The sequence below is a fragment of the Silurus meridionalis genome, chromosome 24, assembly GCF_014805685.1.
Source record: "Silurus meridionalis isolate SWU-2019-XX chromosome 24, ASM1480568v1, whole genome shotgun sequence".
NCBI lineage: Eukaryota > Metazoa > Chordata > Actinopteri > Siluriformes > Siluridae > Silurus > Silurus meridionalis.
Window position 1 is genome coordinate 2,078,470 of NC_060907.1, and position 18,194 is coordinate 2,096,663.

Sequence of the window (18,194 nt, forward strand, 5' to 3'; positions counted from 1 at the left end):
AAGCTCCGTTTCATTATTTTTATTTTGTATTGTTTTACTTTATTAAATACTGAGTTATAAGTAATAATAAAGTAAATAAAACTCACATCTGACACTGAGGTATTGAGCAGGAGATGGGAGATGTTCAGATCCTCTTACAGCACAGTTATAACTGCCTGCATCCTCACTGCTGACCCTCTGCAGGTGGAGTTTGTTGCTCTTGAAGGTGTTTGTGGTTAAATCATGTGTGTTTTTGTACCAGATGAATGTTGGATCAGTCAGACTGCAGGTGGTTTTACAGGTCAGAATGACTGATTCTCCCTCTGTCACTTCTGCAGGAGCGATCAGCTGAAGATCTTATACAATGAGAGAAACATTAAATCTGCATCAGTGAATAATCACCTGCTCATTTACCTAAATCACCCCACCTGTGTGTGTGTGTGTGTGTGTGTGTGTGTGTGTGTGTGTGTGTGTTTTGTGTTTTTGTGTCTTCTATGTACTGATAATTAAATTATTTAAACAGACTTAAATTACAACAAAATCAAGTAAATAAATATATAAATATAAATTAGTAGCAGTTTTAAAGTTTTCTCACATTTACCATGAAATAAACCAGATCTATTTTATTACTGAAATATGTTAACATTTATATTTCATTTTTTTCATGTAAGTTTTTGACACAAATACACACTCATGTACATGAGGCTCAACATAAAAATAAATCTACAGTATCCCAAGTCAAAATTCTGTTAATCGTTCTTACTTTTAAACTTTGAACTTTTAAATTTCTGACATCATGAATCTGTTATTATAATTACTTTTAATTTCTGATTTGCAGATTCTGTTTTTCCTGTTTATTAATTACCTTTATTTGTTTGTTTTATTTTAACTTTTAAAAATTTTCACTGATCAGAACATTAAGTAAACAATCTTCTGTAAATCACCTGAACTACAAGCAGAACATTTATCAGATCCACAAGTAAATTTGTGTCTGTGTTTGTAATTTGAGTGAATCAGAGTTTTGTGGTGTTTCATGAAAACAGTAATTCAGTAAAAACATGTTTGAGTTTTAATTCATCTGTTACAAAACTCCTGTAGCTAAAAGGAGATTATGGTCTGAGTGACACATGTAGAGAATAAGATGATTTTATTTACCTGTAACTCTGAGTGTAATTCCAGATTTACCCTGATATTTATCTTTAGTTGTTATGAATTTGAAATAGTACATGTGTTCATCTGATTTCTTCACATCACTCAGTCTGAGGGAGAAGTGATTCTGTTCATCTCCTAAATACTCCACTCTGCCTGAGTAACCTGGTTCATTACGCAGATCAGTCGCTTCTACACCCTTAACTGGGTTTATAAACCAAAACCTGTTATTCACTGTATCACTTGGATGTGTGTAAGTGGCCTCCATAACCACTGTAGATCCTTTTACAGCACAGAGATGTAGTTTGCTGTATTTCACACTCCATTGATTCCCAAGAGCTCCTGAAACATGACACATGAAAGAGGTGATTAGAGATCATTATCCTGAGCCCCATAAAACACTGAGTTACTTTACAGCTTCTCTTCTCTCCTCTGGAACTCCGGGGCAGAAAAATACAAACTATTCTATTGTTTATTTTATATTATCAAGTGCACAGTTTGTGTTTTTTATTACTTTATTAAATCACACTTCTCTTAAGCACGTTACTTTAAACACATCACAACAATCCAATACTCACAAACCACAAATAAAAAGCTGTTCATGAATTCACTGTTAACAAATTTACCGTCATGTTGGTAATGGCACAGAAGCATTAAACAATCAAAGCTATTGGATTAAAAGCAAAATAATAATCACAAATATCTCAATTTTCTAATAGATTTTCTATTTTTTAATTTATTTTTTTATTTTTTATATCGTTTCAAAGATTAAAAAGAAAACAGATCCAGCTGTATGAGTTTATACTCATTGGCCTTCCACACTACATTACTATAGAACTCTCAACTTGCCATATTGGCTTTCCACAATACATCACCACAGAGATAAATAATGACACCAATGGCCTTCCATAGCCTCAGCTACAATGCTAGATGTTAAAGTTTCTTACTCCAGAACTCTCATTTATCAAAGTGTGTAGAACAATTTGTAATTGTGTGTGGAAGAAACACCAGTACACACTCCAACACTGGTGTTTATCACACGTGTGTACACACAGATGTAACTATATACATTCATCAATCCTACAGATTCTCTACATGACTCTGTTCCTGCACAAACACATTCATTTACATAAAACAACATCCCCAAATCACCATATACACTAAATAACCTCATTTAAAGTGTGATTTCATGGATATATTTTATGATTTATAATTTAATTTAATTTAAGATATTAAATATGTTAATATCTAATCATGTAGTCACATTCAGAGTTTGTAATTTGTTATAAAACAGACACAGTCACAATATCATAATTATAATTTATTAGAATGTTGATTTTATAACTCTATTTTTCTCAGCACTGAGAGTCGATCAGTAAAATGTTAACAAAGGGAATAAAGATTGTAAAAATGAATCATTTACACTGAAAAAACAACACTGACCCTTTTTATGTTCAGGAAAAGTAGAGATTAAACTAATGAGTGAATTTAATGACTACAAATATAATAAATAGTTTCTCACCGTGTTCCTCGACCTTCATGTACGACGACCAAACAGAGTAAAGAAAAGCGTGAGAATAGAAGGTTGTTTCAGACGAGTTGTTGCTTTTTCCTCTTTCTCTGAATTTGTTGCTGCAACTAAGGAAGTGTTGTTTTCTACAGTAAACACGTCATGTCTGCATTGTGTATATTATTTTTTATTGTGTCAGTGCAGAAGTGTTAGAAGAAATGGAGAGGTGTTGAAATGAGGCCACTGCATCTTCAACTGTGGAAGTAAAACATACAGCGTGGTCATCATCACCTAAACCACTAAACACACTCAAGAAACAAACACAAGTGTTGAGCATAGAGTCATGACTTTTATAAAAATGATCAGTTTAATGTTTAGATTTAGTTTAATTGTCATATATAAGTTTATAATTAAGTTTTTCTACATTTCATTGTATCATTGTTTTCAGTATTGTCTTTGTTTTAAGTTGAAAGTTAAAATGCTGATTATTGGAGGAGCCTGTGGGCCTCTGAAGACAGAAACAGCTGATTTTTGCTCCTCAGGATGGAACACAGTGATTATCATAGCAAAAAGAGGAAAGAAAACACAAAGGAGGCAAGTGAAAGGAAGTTTTATTTAAAGTTGAATAGATTTCTGTAGCTTATTACTGAACTGAAGCTTATCAGTCCTGACTTCCTGAAAGTTTTTTCCCCTTTGTGTTTCCTGTATTCCCCACGAGATGTCGCCATTGTGTCCCTCTGTCTCTCATTATTTTCCTATTGTTTCCACGTGTCTAATCACTCCCGTGTATATTGAAGCTTCACATTTGTCTCTGATTTTCAGTCGTTTTTAGTGATTTTGTTGACGTTATGGTGCCTGTTTTTCATGTCTGTTTTTCTCTGTGTCTAAACCTTTTTCCCTTGTTGTCCTGTGTAAGTCTTTGCTTATTGATTTCTGTTTTGTTTTGCTTTTTCCTAAAGGGGATTTTTCACGTTCTTGACATTTTTTTCCTTTTCATGTTGTGAAATATTTCATGCTATTTTCTATTGCTGTGTTTTCTGAACATTCTAATTAAAGAATGGATTCTCCAAACTGTCCGAGTCTGTCTCTGTTTTTAGATTCACACCTCCATTTGACAGACTGCTAGAACCTCGACCCTGATATTAATATTTAGAGGAAATGTTTTTGTGGAAAGAGAATTGTAGGCAGTAGCACTACACAATATTCCTCAGTGTGTAGTTGCACAAAATAAATAAATCATTACAAAAATAATAGAAAATAACAAATCAATGGAGTCACTTTTAAAATCAATTTTTGTGTGTTATTTTTATGTAATTTAATTTTATCTGACATGCTTTTATTTGATTCGCTGACCTGTGTTAAACACTGATCATGCTTTATTACATTTTATTTTATGTTTTTGTGGAGACTTTCTCCCTTGTCTTCCCCTGTATTTCCCACCAGATGTCGCCATAGTGTCCCTTATTATTTTCCAATTGTTTCTTCTTTTTCTTATCCTTCTTAATCTTCTTCTTCTTCTTTTTTCATCTGTCTCCATACTATTCCGTTCTTCTTTATCTGCCTCTGTTAAACCAACTACCTGCATGTCTTCCCTCACCACATCCATAATCCTTGCCTTGGCTTTCCTCTTTTCCTCCTTCCTGGTGGCTCCATCCTCAGCATTCTCCTACTGATATACCCCATGTCCCTCCTCTGCACGTGTCTAATCCGTCCTGTTCCTACTATTCCCTTAATGGTCAAAATGAGGTGGTTGTACTTGTGTGTGTGCGTGTGTATGTGTGTCTGTGCATGCATTTAAGTAAATACATAAATAACTAATAACAGGTTTGCATGAAATAAAAGGTTTTAAATTATTTTTGTTTTAAGTGCTTTGTTTATTACGAAATAAATAAGGAGGAGAGAACAAAGCGGTGTCAAATTTCCAATCTCTAGAACCGGCCCTAATTTAGATCCTTTGCAACAACATTTAAAAATTAGCTCAGATGCCTCCCATTTCTCTTGATCATTGCTGAGATGTTTCTACACCTAGATTGGCTTCTACCTTGAAAAAAAGTTGATTGATTGGACATGTTTTGGAAAGACACACACCTCTCTATAGAAGGCCTACAAGCCCCCAATGCAGATCAATATAAAAACCAAGCCAAAAAGCGAGTGACAGACAGTGATGCTGCAATGAGTTGTTTAAGGTCTTATGAGTGGCATGGTGCTTCAAGAGCGGATTTCCTGAAGATAAGGATCCAGCCCACCATTGTGAAGATCAAGCATGAATCACAGAAGCTGCTCGACAGGTTTTGGAAAGAAGACTTCCAGGAGAAGCAGGGATGCAGGGAGCGCTGTATTGCAGTGCAAGCGGACTATTTTGAAGGTGATAGTGTGTAAACGTAGATAAAAAACAAAGAATTTCTTGTAAACAGAGCGAGTCTCAAAACTTTTTGGTACCACCTCATATAGAAAGTTTAAAGTCTTTCCTTAGAGCAAAACCTTAGGAAGCCTGAGACATTCACAAACCATCTGACATTTGCAAAGTTGTCCCTAAGCCCCTACTATGTTGTATTGGCTGGTTGCTTAGGGTTGTTGCCATGTAGGATGGTGAACCTTCAGCCCAGTCTGAAGTCCCGAACGCTGTGGAACAGTTTTTAATTGAGAATATCTTTATAAGCAAAGCATTCTTTTGAGGAGGAAGAGAAATTGATTTGGTCTTGGACATACTTAAAAAATTGTTTTCCATAAAAGCTAGACATGGTAAGGGGGTTGGCCAACCCCAAAGCTAACTAGCGTGTCTCAGACCAGGAAAGGGTTTGTTCACCACTTCCAGACCAGTGAATACAAGCGGTACCACTGGATTTCAGCCTCTGGGGGGCGCTGCACATTATAAGTCTGCATCTCTTTTGAGTAGGTTGTATTTTATTTAAAATTTTAAGGGTTTTGTCATGTTTTTAGACAATTATTACTTTTGAACTGCTTTAGATGATGTCGGTGACAGAGTTACACTTGTAGTGTAGAGGTTGGGAGGTTGCTTTAGTAAAACGGTTTTCACCCTCCATATATAAAATTCCTCTCTCTCTGTAATGCCACACATTGTTATATTGCATTTTTGTATAGTATTGATGTTTTCTGGATAATTTCTAGATAATTAATCACAAACACATCATTAAAAATAATGATTCTGTTCTGTGAGGTTCAGCAGAAATCACTCACTAAGTATCATGTTTTATACTTTTTTTTAGAGCTAAAATTAATCAAGCATGTTTATGAAGCTTTGGCTGGTTAAAATAACTTTACTGTGATATATATATATATAAGCACTTTATTCTGGTCAGAGACACAGTGAGTCAGGAGTCAATTCCAGGAACACTGAGTGTGAATCTGTTTCAATAAAGATTGTAACTCATCAAAATTTACTAAAACATAAAAAAATAGGATTTTATTTTTTTGATTTTTTTTATAGCAGTTACTAATTTAGATCCATTAGCACAGAAACATTAGATGCTTTATAAGACAAACCTACAGTTTAGAGAATGTAATACATCATAAAGATCAGTAATATTAGCAGGCTAGCCTGTTGCTAACAAAACACGCGCTATCATTATGTAAATAATTAAAGGAATAGCAAGAGGAATTCAATATTTTGGTTGGTAACACTAACTCCACTACATGTTATCACCCTGTCACTATTTTACTATAACACACACACACACACACACACACACACACACACACACACACACACACACACACAGTTTTCTTCCTTACTAAATGCAATTACATTCAGAACTTCAGTCGAGCTTCAATCATTTTTCTCATTTCAAATATTCTTAATAAAATGTGATCATTGATAAATTTAAACAGCTGACTGAAACAGTTCCAACCTTCTGGCTGCAGAACAAAAGTATTTCAAACATGGCTATAAAATAATGAAAGCTGCTTTAACTGGCTGTAAGTTGCTGATGTTTCTGGTGTAAAGAAGTGATTCAGGTTCTCCACTCAGTGAGGAGTTCTCTCTGTTCATCAGCTGTTTCAGGACTCAATTTCTTCATCTTGTTTCTGAAAGTGTGTAAGACAAAAAAGACACAGGAACATCAGAAATGTGTGTTGAAGTAGAACTCTCACATCTTCAGATGAAAAGAAGTCATAAAACCAGATATTAAACTAACAATTGTTTTCAGTGGAACAACAAAAAATAACCGCCAAAAAGGTTAAATCCCACAAAGCTACTGATCCCAGAATTGTGTTTGGTGAACATGAAGAAGACCAAACTTCTCAAAGGATCAATAACCTCACAGTGTGAAGGTGAGAAGCCTAAAAAGAAATGCCAAACTGAAACATCAGAAAAGTCAAAAGCTGCTTTTTTTACTTGTCGTACTTTTACAGCAGAGTGAAACTCTTTCTTCGCATATTCCAGTGATGTTACGAAGCTGGGATGTATGGTGCAGGGTCAACCATGATACAGCACCCCTGCTCAAGGGCCTTGCTCAGGGGCCCCAAGAGTAGCAGCTTTCTGATACTGGGGCTTGAACCCCTGACCAGACTTGGTAAAAGTACACACGTCCTTCACTCAGTAGAAGTGCAGATCCTCATGTTTTAAAAGACTCTGGTTAAGTTGAAGTTCTGACGACACTTTTTCCACTCAATTTACAGTAAAAAAGTTTGGGCTCTGACATGTTCTTCAGTAAAACATAGTCATTATTACTACCTGTTTATTGTCACACTGGAAACTGAACCCCACATGATATTAATATATTAATACAAATGAATTTTTAATTTTTTATGTTGTTCTCTAATGAATGTATCCAGTCTGAAGATCCACCATATAGAACACAAGCAGAGAAAAGATGATGATGATCAGGTGATCAAGAATGTGTCTGTTCTCAGTCATGTTCTCATCACTGACTCCCTCTGTCTCATCCACGTTAACCCCAGACTTCTTACTGCCTTCTGCCTGCTCACTGTGACCTTCATAAACTAGTCTACATCTGTGGTGTGAGAGGGACAGGAAATGATACACCAGTGGATTGAAAAAGCGACACACTGACAGGAACCAGGTTGATGAGTTGCCAATGGTACAATGAGAAGAAGTATTGATCATGTCACCAAATAGATTCAATCTAAAATCTAATCTAGGAGAATCTACTTAACAGTTACAAAGTATTTGTACTTTATTGCTTCCCAACTCTGCTCCTGACCTTCTGATCACTAACCCAAATCTGGAATACTAAAGTCACCTGAGGAGATTTGACCAGAGTCTATATCACCCACATACTGTAGGTCTCAGTGCAGGATTATTCCCAAGCAGTGTGGGAGACGGCCAAGAGATATGTTCCAGGTATTAAAGGAGCAATGCCTGCTGTAGAAATCATGAAGAAAACCAGGAACAATGACACCTAGTGATTTATAAGATTTATAATCACACACTTGATATCACCCAAATGAGAATGAGGTTCCCCTTTTGAGTCTGGTTCCTCTCAACGTTTCTTCCACATAACATCTAAGGGAGTTTTTCCTTGCCACAGTCGCTCCAGACTTCATCATCAGTGATAAACACACATCATTCACTTTAATTCTTAAATCCTGTAAAGCTGCTTTGAGACATTGTCCATTGTGAAAAGTGCTACAGAAATAAACTTGAACTTGAATGATTTCTATCACCAGGTCAAAGTGAGAGACATCTTTGAGACGAGACAAAAAGATCAATAAATGCAAAATTAAGGTCCCTATGGTCAGCCTCTTTTATTTCAGGATTACAGGAGAAAAACATGAGTAAAGGGGCTTCTGGCTGATAAAGCCCCCAAGGACACTGTAATGTGTGTGTCAAGTACAAATGTCACACTTTTGCTGGCATCTAATCAGAAGACGTGTCCACATCAGCAGGACTGGGATGAGAAATCTGTGAATAAAGAGAGAGCCGTCACCTTGATGAATAATTGGGTATAAAACTCCAAAGTACAATTAAAAAACAAATAAAACAAAACCTTATCTAGCAGAATACAGATTTAAAGAAAAAATAAGTTATCATTATCTTAAACCAAACATTCTTCATAAGATGTTCTACAACTAACAGTATTTTTCACGTAAAACTTACTGCAAGTGTGTGATAAACATCATCAGATTTCCGGCCTGCAGTGTTGAGAGCTGCATACGTGTCGTCTTTAGCACTCAGCCCAACGTTCTGCAGAGAGGATGGGTGGAGAACATGATCAGGTTCTGCTGAAGATCTTTACAGTAAGAGTTTATTATGAACAAAGCAGCCACCTGATGAACAGGTCTGTATTAACTCACCTGATGATCACCTTCATCTGCCTTTTTCTTCTGTCTCCTGCAACTGTTCATAAAAAGTCAAATATTTCACCATCAACAGCGTCTTCAGAGAAAATAATCATGAAATAACCAGCACAGTTTCTCACCTCAGCCAGAAGGGGGCAGAGAGAAGAGCTCCAAGTGCAAAAAATCCAGCAGCCACATACACAATCACCGAGCCACCTTATAGTACACACACACACACACACACACATACACACACACACAGATTATATTCAAAGCAGAAGTACATATATTTTTATTTTTATCCACAAAGTACAGGATGTATAACGGAGCAGTTTAGAAACAGGAACATCTAAACATCTCTCACCATTTATAGTGATGGACACTGCAGCTGATCTCTCAGAGCCGAGTTTATTCTGAACCTCACAGTAGTACAGTCCACTCTGTAGAGCTCTGTAACTCTGTCCTGATCCTACAGGTGATGCTTCATTCTCCTTAAACCAGGTGTAGTTCTCCACAGGTGGGTTACTGTCACTGCTGCAGGTCAGAGTCACTGAACTTTCCTTCACTTGGTTAGAAGAGATGCTGATGGACACTGAGACTCTCTTTGGAGGATCTGAATGGGTAGAAAAGTGTAACAAACATAAACCGATGATTATTTTATGTGTTATTGGCCATGAGGAGATTCTGGTTTTGTCTTTATAAACAAACATAAACATTCTCATTGTAGGAAACTTTAAAAACTGTCTGAACAAACATCATAACATGCAGAGTTTTTCTTTCCTTCTTCTCTCCTTTACTTCACATTTAAATAATCAGAAAACATGGGTACCATTTAGTGGTGCATTAATGTAAGAACTTCACATCTTTAGAGAAGTTTTTCGGAACTTGTTCAGCTTTAACTTACACAGAACATTCAGAGTTACACTGGTGGAGTTCTGATGTCCGATTTCATTACTGCACATGCACTTGTACTCTCCACTGTCTTCAAAGCTGATATTAGAGATGGTGAAGGTCTTTCCTTTCCCCACTGATGTTGTCCCCATCAACCAGGTGTAGGTCTCCACAGGTGGGTTTGCGTCACTGCTGCAGGTCAGAGTCACTGAACTGCCCTCCACAATCTCACCAGAGGGACTGATGGACACTGAGATGTTCTTTGGAGGATCTAAAGTGGACAGAAAGGGAACATGTTTAAATAAATCATTTTTTTCTGTTATTCTGTAATACAGTGAACATGTTAAACTGTCACCTGTGGTCAAAATGAGTATTCTGTATATTTTCACAAATTCATAATTTGTGTTTAAAAACAATTAAATATGTTAAAAACTTGCTCTAAGTGTGGGTTAACAATTCATTGTGTTTAATATTTTTCACTATTTTATTACTCAGGTTTAAATGAGTTCAGTATTAATTATTTTGGTCTCCCAGTCCTGTAGGGGGAGTTTTCACAGTTTTTATTGGTGTTTCTGTTGATGATCTAGAACAGGGGTGTCAAACTCAAATTCACAGTGGGCCAAAATGAAAACCTGGGACGAAGTCATGGGCCAAACTCAATATTTATTGAAAAATTTAATGTAATTGTGCCTGTTTTCCATCTCTACAGATGTGTAATGTTTAACCTTTTCATATGGAAACAAACTTTAGTTTTGCATAAACATTGAATCTGGAACAACCAAAGTTTAATATTATAAACACATGAGAAATTACATTTGAAATAAAACACACATCAGTGCTATTCATTTCTTATTATGTCTCTCTCTCTCTCTCTCTCTCTCTCTCTCTCTGGACTTTCTAATTCCTTTTTAATGTAAACCTTTTTTCACAGGGCAACAACAAAACAATCAAAAATAATAAGAATTTCCTTCAATTAAAAAAAGCAATAATTCAACCATTAACAGTTCAGGCCTTGGAGTAGAAAAAGTGCATAAAGACAACATTCATTCGAGCTCAGTTTCTAAACTCTGATTTACTCTGATTGGTTGAAGTCAGATTCCTGCACCTCTTCTTAGATACAAGTGCATCATGTCTGGGTTTAGGCTCTGAGCTGAGCATCATGTCTGGGGTTTAGGGTCTGAGCTGAGCATCACGTCTGGGTTTAGGCTCTGAGCTGAGCATCACGTCTGGGTTTAGGCTCTGAGCTGAGCATCACGTCTGGGTTTAGGCTCTGAGCTGAGCATCATGTCTGGGTTTAGGCTCTGAGCTAAGCATCATGTCTGGGTTTAGTCTGAGCTGAGGAAATCCTCAGGATTGAGTGAAGATGTTCATCAGTGAGACTCCTGAGTGGTGTTTTGTTCATTTTCATTAAAGAGCACAGTTACACACACAGATATGTGCTGGTGAACACAGAGAGGATTTGAGCAGCTTGGGCACGGAGTTGTGCAGTGTGTCGGAGAGGAAACATGGAAACTGTGCAGCACACACAGAGTCGTACTTTGACTTAATCGTGTCTCTACACTGGAGTTCAATCAGCTCCATTTGGAGGTTGGTTGGTGCGCTTTCCAAGTCAACCACAAACGGATTACTGAGCAGATCAAATCTGCATTTCTAGGCTTCAAAGTCGGTAAATCACCGGGTAAATTCAGCGCTGAGTACGCAGAGTTTTTCAGCGGTCTCGACTGACGCACCCGCGCACTAACAAAGCATTCTGGGATTTGTAGTATTAGCGGTATATGTGCTATACACTGGTGGGCAGTTTTAATACACACTTGATATGATCTTGCGGGCCAAAAACAATTACTCCGCGGGCCAGATTTGGCCTAGGGTCTCTGATCTAGAGAGTTCCATTATAATAGATATTGAAAAAGCTGTTAATTGTTATAATGTCTGGTTTTTGATCATTTCAGTACATTTGTTTTTTTTTATTGATTATTATTTTTGTGTGGAACTTCATGGCTTTATTATAATGAATCATTCTGAAAATATCTTTATTGTTATAAATCAATAAAACCTTGTTTTTGAACACTTTTACGTTATGACTACATTAGATTTTATATTGTATCAAATATTTGAAAATAATAAAAAAACCTACATCCTACATAAGACACAATCACACAGATCAGATCAATAATATTATCACATAAATAACACAACTGCTACAGCAACAAAACAAATGAAGCAACAACTGATTTCCTGCTCAAATAAAAGTAATATTTTTTTTAGAGAAGAATGTATTAGAATTAAAGAGTAGCTAATACTTAAAAAAGCAATTGTGTTACCATTACACTTACATCAACATGGATATTAAAAGCTTGAGCAATTATTTATTTTCATCTCATGTCAAGATGTCAAGAACCCGGGCCGCAGCGGTGAGAGCGCCGCATCCTAACAACTAGACCACCATACATATTGTGAATATGCAAATGAGGCATCAGAAGCTGACTGCATCTTTTCAATTTGTTGCTGAGTGCTTTTAGGCAGCGTTACTCTCTCAGAGGAAACTCCCATTTTATCATCAATTTTATAATAATAGATATGGGAGACACAGTAAACCACTTACTATTTTTTTGTTTTATTAATTTAATAATTTATCTATTTATTTATTTATTTGTTTATTTGTGTCAGCCAGTCTCACACATATGTCCACTGTTTACACTAAAACTTAGTCTTTCATTTATATTTATCAGTTTGCCCCCATTTTACTATTTTTGCTTTTTGCTTTTCTTCAATTACATTAATGCTTTTTTATGTTTTTATTAACTATTGAGTTATACATACCGAGCTCTATGGTGTATAAAAAGAAGGTCAATAAAACTCACATCTGACACTGAGGTATTGAGCAGGAGATGGGAGATGTTCAGATCCTCTTACAGCACAGTTATAACTGCCTGCATCCTCACTGCTGACCCTCTGCAGGTGGAGTTCATTGCTCTTGAAGGTGTTTGTGGTTAAATCATGTGTGTTTTTGTACCAGATAAATGTTGGATCAGTCAGACTGCAGGTGGTTTTACAGGTCAGAATGACTGATTCTCCCTCTGTCACTTCTGCAGGAGCGATCACCTGAAGATCTTATACAATAGAAAGATTAATTAGGAAAGTTTTTTTTTCTGAAGCCAGAAACATTTTTAGTTATAAAACTTTCCTTTTTCGAAGTGTTTTTTATTTAATGATGTTCTTTTCGGTCTTTATAAAATGTTTAAACTGTGAGAGTTTTGAAGAGCCCCTCACTAATCAGCACAAACACTTTAACATCAAATCACTGGTATTAAACAGTGTGAACGCTTCAGAAGTTCTTATTAATTAGATCCAAACCTCTGGAAACTTTTTTAGTAAGAACATGTTAAAGATTTTCATTAATCTGGTACAAATCTAATGAATTTACCTGCATTTAAAAACAAATGTCAAGTATTTACAATTTAACAATTGATACCACAAACATAACAAAATATAATAAATATATAAAAGATACATTAGAAAAACAGATTAAACTTAAACCCAGTTCTCACAAACAATCTGCAGTTAATATGATGAACTACATCATGTGTTACTCTGATTTGGAGACACTGTATGAAATTGGAGGTAATTATCTACACACATCCTCCATAAATGAGTCTGGGAACAGAGTAAAGACGTTTAAATAAGGAGCTGTGAACGGAACCAGGCACAGAAATATCTTTAATTAAGGTGGATAATGTCCAAATACTTTTGAGACTAATGTACATAGAAAATAAGATGATTTTATATTTTATACCTGTAACACGGAGTGTAATTCCAGGATGACCCTGATATCCATCTCCAGTTATTATGATTCTAAAGCAGTACATGTTTTCATCTGATTTCTTCACATCACTCAGTCTGAGGGAGAAGTGATTCTGTTTATCTCCTAAATACTCCACTCTGCCTGAGTAACCTGATTCATTACTCAGATCAGTCGGTTCTACACCCTTAACTAAGTTTATTAACCAAAACCTGTTATTAACTGTAACATCTGTTGGATGTGTGTAAGTGGCCTCCATAACCACTGTAGATCCTTTTACAGCACAGAGATGTAGTTTGCTGTATTTCACACTCCATTGATTCCCAAGAGCTCCTGAAACATGACACATGAAAGAGGTGATTAGAGATCATTATCCTGAGCCCCATAAAACACTGAGTTATTTTACAGCTTCTCTTCTCTCCTCTGGAACTCCGGGGCAGAAAAATACAAACTATTCTTTACTACTGGAAGGAAACTGTGCAGGATTTAGACACAGTGTTTATTAATTTAAGACATTATTATAACCAGTGGTAGTTCAAAACTAATAATAGTAAAAAAAATGACAACTCAAATCATGCGGTCTGGTCGGGGGAGGTGCGCTATTACTTTTCTAAATATTCCCACACATCCGTTTTCGTTTACATGACAATTTTTTTCCTCATAGAAAATGAACGGGGCAGAAATTTCATGTGTCACAGCTCAGCCCTTGAGTGTCTGACATTCACATATGACATATTCACTCGAAGGGGGGATGGAGTGGGTCGCAACCATATGACCCTCGATAGCCAGACCTATTCATAATTCTGGGAATTCAATGACATTACTGACAGATAAAAAATGAATAGGAAATCTGAATCGTGCAGGGTCACAAAAATACACCAAGGGAGACATGTGACATATAAACCGACTCTCCCCAGCATGGGGAGTTGCACTGTGGGTAATATAGTGCCATCATGTGATGTCACTTCAAGTCACGATACCACAATTTGCCCAATTACAAAAAAAGCTTTAATTTAAGATAGCAATAAGACATAAGATAGAAAGAAATCTATCCACGATTTAAAGTGGTGATGCATAAAGTTAGTAAATATAATTCTGTTTAAATATTTCATGTCTCTGGTGTGTGTCGGTGTGATGATGTGAATGTGAGACTTACCTGAGATCACGAGGAGAAACATCAAACAAAGTGGAATTTTCAATTTTAGAGACATCATTGCTATTGGTTCTAAATAAAAAAATTAAATAAAAAATAAAGTCAAAAAAGAAAAAACAAAACAAACAAAAAAAGAAACAACAGTCATGGCTTTCTTTTGATGAGAAAATAATATCTCAGGGATTTGCCCCTTAGCTTTTCGTTAGCTCTGCTGGCTACATGTTTATATTTTTGTGTTTCAGTTTCATGTGTTTTTGTTTAGTTTTGTTTGACGTGTGTTTTGTTTTCATGTCATGTCTCCACCCCGTCCAGTCATTGGTTCTGTTGTTCATGTGTCTTTCCCAGTATGTGTATTTACTCCTTTATTTGTTATTCATATTCACCAAGTAGCTCATCTTATATATTGTTATTCTGAGAGGTTTTTCGTTCATTTCCACAGTTCATGTTGATGGTTTCATGGTTTTGATCTTATTTTCATTTTCTCATTTCATGTATTAGATTTTGCCTCATATTGCTGTTTGCTCATCACCAGACATTTGCCACGATTCTGTGTTTGATTTCACTCAATGATTTGGATGATCTGCCTGTTTCTCTAATAAATGCTCTTATCTGTATTGCAGCTGCTCTTGTTTTTTTATGCTTTCAGTGTGAAGTCAAACACACAACACTACATATAAACATGACAATATATTACTCTTTAATTTATTTTAAATGTATGAGAGGAGTCTCCAGTGTCGGAATCGTCAGGAGAAAAGCTGAGGTTTTCAGGACAGGGGTGTTTACCACCTTTTGTGTCTAATTACCTTCAGGAAGAAAAGAGATGCTGTTGAGGAAACGACTGTTTATAGCAGGTTTAATTTCTATTCTTTTCTGCTGTTAGCATTTTAACTGCACTGTTTTAAAAAGGTGAATATTGTTAAGAATCATGTTTCTTATTTACTGATTATCATTAGTTTAGTATTCACACCTTTCTTAACCAGATACTGAGATTTAAATTAATCACAAAATAGTGATGAGTCCAAACGTTTAATCAGTGCTGTACTTCTGTATGATGATAGAAAACTGGCTAGCAGAAGGTAGAAGAAAGAGCATCACAGCTTGAGCTAGCTAGCCTCATAAATTGTCAATGAAATAGTGCTAGCATTTAGCAGATCTGATGTACTGACTGGTTAGCAACTGTTCAAACACATTTTTGCAATTGCTAGTTAAACTTTAATACTATAGATAAAATATAATTACCTTAATAATATCACTAAGCTATAGCTTATAGGCAGAGCAGACAATTGCATAGGGCCTCAGGCTTGTAGGAGGAGCCTCCATAACTGGGACCAACCTATACACCAGTTCACTAATCAATACAGTAGGCATGTAACGGTACACAAAATTCAAGATTCAGTACATATCTCTGTTTTTAACTCATAGTTCAGTTAAATTTCATACAATTTGGGGGAAGAAATGCAAAACATAAAATTGCTTGTATTTTATTTTTTTATTACTTTGTGAAGTTTCCGGACTTGAAAATTCCTGTAATTTTGCAGCCGTAGATACGACTTATTTTATTAAAGTGTATAGAACAATTACTAATTCTGTGTGGAAGATCCAGTACACACCGCAACACTGGTTATATCTACATATACATATATACAGTCATCAACCCCACATATTCTACACACGGCTCTGTCCACACACAGACACATCCACTTATTAGAGAATTGATAATATTTGATAACTAATAAAAAAAATATAACAAATAAATAGTAAATAAGTAAATAGTTTCTCACCATGCATTTTCTACCCCTCATGCCTGACGGCCAAACAGAGAGTAAAGAAAAGCGTGAGAGTTGAAGAGGTGTGAGGTTAAGGCGTTTTGTTCTGCACAATTGTGTTTCCTCTTGTGCTGAATTAGCTGCTGCAAACTGAGGAAGTGTTGCACTGCTACAGTATTAATGCGTTTTGCTGCTAATTATTTTTACCATCTCAGTCCACAAGTGTGAAGAGAAATGGAGAGGGTCCAGATGAACCCACTGTCTCTGTAACTGAGCGAGTAAAACTCACATCCTGTTCCCCTTCAGGAACTCGAGCTGCGTCGAAACGCTATGGGAACGCCCCTGCGTGACCGCGCTCTGAACCACGTGTGTAATCTGACCAATAGGCGTTTGGAACGTGACGTCATCAGCGGGCGACGTCGCGTAAACAGGAAGCTACAAATGGCTGCGAGATGGACCAGACGCTAGCTTTCTGCTCGTTCAGGTAAGCGCTGTTTCGCTGTGTTTTTCTGGTTGAGTGATGGCTGGCAGACAGGGTTTCCGTAAGTGCGTGCATCCGTGTCCGCGTTTTATTACCGGTAAGGATTCGCATGATCGGTGCGTTGTTTGCCTAGGAGTGGAGCATGCACAATCGGCTCTCGAGGGAGTCGATTGCTCATTGTAGCCGCATGGCTATGCGCACGCCCGCTCGGAGAGCGCTCTTTGAACGGAGCTCTCTCCCTCGCGGCTCCGGTCCCGCTCTCGCCGAGGCAAAGCGGCGCCGGCGCTCGTGGGGCTCGCAGGCCGAATTAGCGGCCGAGTTGGAGTCGGATGAGTCCGCTTCAGCTTCGTCGGCTGAATTGAGCTTCGGCTCTATTGGGGAAGCAGGCCCGATGGCTGCTTCTTCTCCCGGTACGAGCAGCGCGGCATTACATGTCTCTCTCCGAGGAGGGTGAGCTGATGGATGCTAGCGAGCCCGTGGAGCCCTCTCAGCCTGTGCTGTACGAGGAGCTCCTCGAGGTCGTGACACGAGCCGTTGCTAAGCTGGATCTAGCTTGGCGGTGGAGCAGCAGAGACAGCGCGCACCCAGTAAGCTGGATGAGCGTTTTCGCGCCCTGTGTCGCCTCGGCGCCGGGCCTGCCGTTTTCCTGATCTGCACGCCGAGGTGTCCAGTTCTTGGGAAACCCCATACTCAGCGCGTGCTTCGCCGCACCACTCCTCGATTTATGCGAATGTGGTTGGGGCTAAGGCGTGCGGCTATGGGGCGATGCCGCGTGTCGAAGAGACGCCAGCTAGCTACCTCTCCTAGTGTGGCATCGCCGCTAAAGGCTCCGGTGTTCCCTACTAAACCGCTACGTGCTACATCGGCTTTAGTGGGGAAGGCTTACGCGCGGCGGGTCAGGCTGCGGGATGTCTCCACACCATGGGTGTGTTGCAGGCATACCAGGCTGACCTGCTGCGTGACTTGGATGAGGGACTTAGCTCCGGGGCCACCGACATTAAGGAGTTGCGTCGCGCTGCCGACCTAACCCTTCGGCCACGGCACACGGCGCGGGCCGTTGGTCGGTCCATGGCGGCCCTGGTAGCCACAGAGCGGCATCTGTGGCTCACCCTGTCCGACCTCCCGGACAAGGATCGAGCTGTGCTCTTGAACGCACCGATGGCTCCTCCTGGTCTGTTTGGTGACGCCGTGACGGCGGTCGTGAA

General features: G+C 37.9%; 1 protein-coding gene across 1 annotated transcript in view; it reads right to left on the reverse strand.

Moving 5' to 3' along the window:
* The window catches only part of LOC124378579, a 161,038-nt gene that overhangs the window by 109,009 nt on the left and 33,835 nt on the right, over positions 1–18,194 (reverse strand). The window contains 14 exon segments of the mRNA XM_046838309.1: positions 87–335; positions 1,135–1,470; positions 2,651–2,766; positions 8,491–8,522; positions 8,718–8,804; positions 8,915–8,957; positions 9,040–9,115; positions 9,264–9,512; positions 9,804–10,061; positions 12,652–12,900; positions 13,584–13,922; positions 14,746–14,814; positions 17,574–17,662; positions 17,941–18,162. Of these exon segments, the coding sequence (XP_046694265.1) occupies positions 87–335; positions 1,135–1,470; positions 2,651–2,766; positions 8,491–8,522; positions 8,718–8,804; positions 8,915–8,957; positions 9,040–9,115; positions 9,264–9,512; positions 9,804–10,061; positions 12,652–12,900; positions 13,584–13,922; positions 14,746–14,814; positions 17,574–17,662; positions 17,941–18,162 (2,414 nt within the window).